The sequence below is a fragment of the Dendroctonus ponderosae genome, unplaced genomic scaffold (genome assembly GCF_020466585.1).
Source record: "Dendroctonus ponderosae isolate FM_Combo_2020 unplaced genomic scaffold, Dpon_F_20191213v2 Dpon_F_20191213_5, whole genome shotgun sequence".
NCBI classification, from domain to species: Eukaryota; Metazoa; Arthropoda; class Insecta; order Coleoptera; family Curculionidae; genus Dendroctonus; species Dendroctonus ponderosae.
The window spans coordinates 15,006,069-15,009,730 of NW_026018715.1; the positions used below are offsets into that span (position 1 = coordinate 15,006,069).

At 43.0% G+C, this 3,662-nt stretch overlaps 4 protein-coding genes across 6 annotated transcripts in view; 2 read left to right on the top strand and 2 right to left on the bottom strand.

The window, feature by feature from the left end:
- On the bottom strand, positions 1–785 carry LOC109542074 (ribonuclease P protein subunit p25-like protein; the record flags this gene model as incomplete). Of its 2 annotated transcripts, none has more annotated exon segments than XM_019911129.2 (4): positions 1–44; positions 100–216; positions 268–449; positions 568–785. In XM_019911129.2, coding segments are annotated over 4 exon segments (442 nt in total), but the record flags the coding sequence as incomplete, so codon positions are not given.
- The window catches only part of LOC109542034 (muscle-specific protein 300 kDa), a gene marked incomplete in the record, with an annotated part of 344,492 nt that overhangs the window by 121,220 nt on the left and 219,610 nt on the right, over positions 1–3,662 (top strand).
- Positions 1,003–2,212, top strand: LOC109542073 (nuclear transcription factor Y subunit B-1). The gene is made up of 5 exons (XM_019911126.2): positions 1,003–1,095; positions 1,325–1,482; positions 1,588–1,785; positions 1,845–1,905; positions 1,998–2,212. Exons 1-5 carry the CDS (start codon positions 1,020–1,022, stop codon positions 2,090–2,092), a joined length of 588 nt encoding a protein of 195 aa, XP_019766685.1. The 5' UTR covers positions 1,003–1,019; the 3' UTR covers positions 2,093–2,212.
- LOC109542067 (peroxisomal targeting signal 1 receptor) overlaps positions 2,208–3,662 on the bottom strand; it is a 4,723-nt gene continuing 3,268 nt past the window's right edge. For both annotated transcript variants that reach the window (XM_019911121.2, XM_019911120.2), the window contains exons 8-10: positions 3,155–3,320; positions 2,943–3,100; positions 2,208–2,891 (exon numbers count right to left, since the gene is read on the bottom strand). In XM_019911121.2, the coding sequence (XP_019766680.2) occupies positions 2,687–2,891; positions 2,943–3,100; positions 3,155–3,320 (529 nt within the window). In that variant the 3' untranslated portion in view covers positions 2,208–2,686. The remainder of the gene's footprint in view (positions 2,892–2,942; positions 3,101–3,154; positions 3,321–3,662) is intronic.

Sequence of the window (3,662 nt, forward strand, 5' to 3'; positions counted from 1 at the left end):
AGGTTGGGCTCTTATAAGGAACAACGTCTCCCGGAGCTTGATATCTAGAATGCAATAGGAAAAATTGCGTAAAAAAACGTTTTTTGCTTGGAGACTTACCCTAACTCTTGGTCATTCAAGCTATCAATGGAAAGGCAAATATGGATCATGGGCTGCTTACGTTTGACCACCAGTCGATCTAATTCTGGCACCGAAGGGTCCCAGTATTCGTTACATCTAAACGAAAAAAACAAAGGTTCAAGAATTAATAGAAGGTTCAAAGCTCACTCTTTGTAGCAAATTTTCGTGATTTGGTGCAATTTCTGCTTGTACTCGCGCTTCATTATCTCCGCACATGTAATGGTTTTGCCCACAGAAGGACCGGCCCCCGTCCACACCACTGTTCTGGACTGTTCGAAGCTTTTGAGGGCGTGCTCTAAGAGGTTTCTGATTTTACTGCCTCCTCGCACCTGCAAGGGTTGTTTGGGAGGATCAGTTGAACATAACCAGAGCCCTGGTGAATTGCACCATTTTCTGCGCTGGGTTGCTTTAAATATAAAGAAAAATGGGCACATTTCTTCCAAGTACCTGCATCCACAAAAACTCTTCTGGAAGATCAAGCGGAATTGCTGTGCGCTCTAAGGGCTGCTCCTCGTTCTTGCCTTTTCGGTAGTTTTCCATTGTCATCAAACAGGCACATGTAGAGAGACGGGTTTTAAACGAAAACTGATTTGCTTTGAGAGTTTTCAAAACTTAGGTTAGTCCATAGTTGTGGACAAGTAGGGTTAGTCTGACAAAACTTCCCTGCGTCTTAGGTTAAAGGCGTTATTGAGATAATCCCAAGTTGGCGTTGAAAACCCAATTAACGTCTAAAAATTCATAATATTGTTCACTTTCTGGGGCTTAATTTGCCGTAGAAAGACTGCAAAAGGGCCTGATTAGCGCTTTGGGTAAGAGGAAGAATCTCATGATAACCAAAATCCAAAGTTGCTTTATTTGTTGTTGTTGTTAAACGCGCTTTAGGCCCCAAAATAACTCCCATGGATAAAATCGACGAAATGTCGCATGCGTACACCTTGGGTGACCCTTATGTGGTGTCTGTTGAGGATATTGATGGTAAGCCCTATCAAGCGTTAATAATGGATAACTCAACCTTACTCAACTCCGTTTAAGTAGTTGTTGTTTTTTATTTTGCCCCCAAAAGGGCTTGAAAGCTGTCACAACATGCAAACCCCAGACTAACATATCAGCGGAATGGAACAGTAAAGAAGTTCATTCAACAATCGTTTGCCCCCGAACTTTTCAACTAGAAAGTTCTCTTTAATGGTAAATAAACTGTTTGCAGACGAGGCCGAACAATTAGCTGCCGAAAACACAGACGATTCGAATCACGGAGAAAAAGGGGGGGCGCCCCTTAGGGAACAAGACCGATTTCTCCCCATTGCAAATGTTGCGAAAATAATGAAAAAAGCCATTCCCGATTCTGGTAAAGTCAATAACAAGGTACAACTCACTATTATGTATATGTATGCAGTGGTGCAGATGTTGCTTAAACATGTAGTTTGGAATGGAAAATTGGACTATTTAGTAAAACGTTTTTGATCTAAGATTGCAAAAGACGCTAGAGAGTGTGTTCAAGAATGCGTTTCGGAATTCATCAGTTTCATCACCAGTGAGGCAAGCGACCGATGCCATTTGGAGAAAAGGAAAACCATTAATGGGGAAGATATTCTGTTTGCCATGAGCAGTTTGGGGTTCGACAACTATGTGGAACCGCTCAAACTCTACTTGCAGAAGTACCGAGAGGTAACGCAAGTAACTCACGAATTTAGCGCTAGTAAGCCAGCAAAACTCCTTTGTTGCAGGCAGTGAAAGTTGACAAAAACCTCCATCAGGGATACGAGGAATTAGAAATCGAAGGCTTCAGTAAGTAGTCGATTACCAATTAACATTTTCTCGTTTTCCCAGTTGATGTTTTATGTGGAAAAGTGCGTGTTTATGATAGATTTTTGTATTAGATTCCACCGCAATTGCCACCGCGCCTGCCAATGTTGAGGGCACAGTTATTTACACCGTGCAGAATAGCTCCGGACAACAGTTCCAATTAGGATAAGATTTTCACGTTTCGCTCACGAACGCCTCTGTTGTGTTCATGTGAAAATTGTATGACTTGTCTGGTGAGACGCTCCCGGCAACTATCAATGCACCTTTTGGTAATAAGCAGTCGGTTTCAGTCAGAGGATTTTATTTCGCCCAAACATTGCATGTAGTAAACAAGTTACAATTTTGGCTGAAAAAACATGATTCAACACGTTCGTGTCCGATATCCCGGGAATAATTAAACTAAGATATACATACGGTTGTTGATAGATAATGTTGCTAAGAATTGAATATTAAAACGTCTACCCCTAATCAACCAGCCAATAGAACCAAATATACATGACCGGTTTTAAAACATTACGTACGTGGAAGAGCTCGCTTCTCGACGAATAACAAAACCCAACAATCTAAAAGTGCTTAATATCAACGAAAAATCATTCAACTAGTGAAACTTTCAATTATAGTGATGGACTTTTTTAACTGGGGCCTTCTCTACATCCAAGACCACGAATAAATTTGCTTGTTAGTCTTAGTAAAAACGGATTACAATCGTTATAGCGTCTATAAATGACTATAGTTCGGTTAGGCCCATCACCAGCAATTAGAACTAGTCTATATTGAAAATCTTGTTTAATTCTTGCAAGTTTCGCTCCTTAACAAGCGGCCGCAAGTCCGCGCGGTCCATTAAAGACACGCACATTTGCAGCGTCGACCAAATAGTGTTCGACATTTGCGACATCGCCCCCGTGTTTAGCACGTCTTTGCCACGAGCCTGCTGATTGAGGGCGGTCAGAAAGTGTTCTACCGCTTCCCTGCAACAAGAACGCCACTAGCGAACACTCACCAAACCCTTGATTGATCACCTGTAAGCTCGCAGATTAATGCAGGTAATGCCCACATTGTATCTAGCTCGGATAAATCCGGGCGACAAATTTAGCGCCATGTGATACGCTTCGACGGCCTCCTCCGACTTGGAACCATTCGCCAGTGTCGCCCCAAGGCGGTTCCACAATCTGGCGTCCTGCAAACAGGAAATTCGCTCCTAAATAGGCCTTTTTTCATTCTGCCAGCTTACATGAGGTCGCACGGACAGCGCAGCCCGAAAACAATCAGCGGCTTTCTCGTATTCCCCGGTTAAATTGCACAAAACGCCCAACCCTGACTGGATTTCATGGTCCAGATTCTGTGGGTTTCTCTGGGCGGCCTTTAAGTACAGCTCCTGCACCTGCCGCTGATTCGCCCTGCACAAACGTATTAATAATCCTTGGGCGAAAAATCGCAGGTTTTATTAGTTGGAAGCCATTTAGTGATCAGTGTTGAGCGTTTAGCAAGCGCAGTGTTGGGGGAGAGAAGATAATTGAAGTGCGGACTCTAGCTAAGTTACTTTTTTCAACTCACATGGCAAGGGCGGAATCTGAGTATTGAAAACTTGAGCAGAAATACCATTTTTTATGGTGGTACGTTAGAATAGAAAACCGCTTTTCCTTACGGGTTTTTAGGCCGTCGTAAAATGGAATTTCTTCCGGACGTTTCGCAAGCACGAGTGGCTTGCATCTTCAGAAGTGGTTTGCTTGAACGCTTAC

Excerpts from the sequence above, each read along its gene's own strand:
- LOC109542073 (XM_019911126.2), top strand. The coding sequence starts at position 1,020 with ATGGATAAAATCGACGAAATGTCGCATGCGTACACCTTGGGTGACCCT. Across the intron at positions 1,096-1,324 it reads GTCTGTTGAGGATATTGATG|ACGAGGCCGAACAATTAGCT; the intron begins GTAAGCCCTATC and ends AACTGTTTGCAG. Across the intron at positions 1,906-1,997 it reads ATTAGAAATCGAAGGCTTCA|ATTCCACCGCAATTGCCACC; the intron begins GTAAGTAGTCGA and ends TTTTTGTATTAG.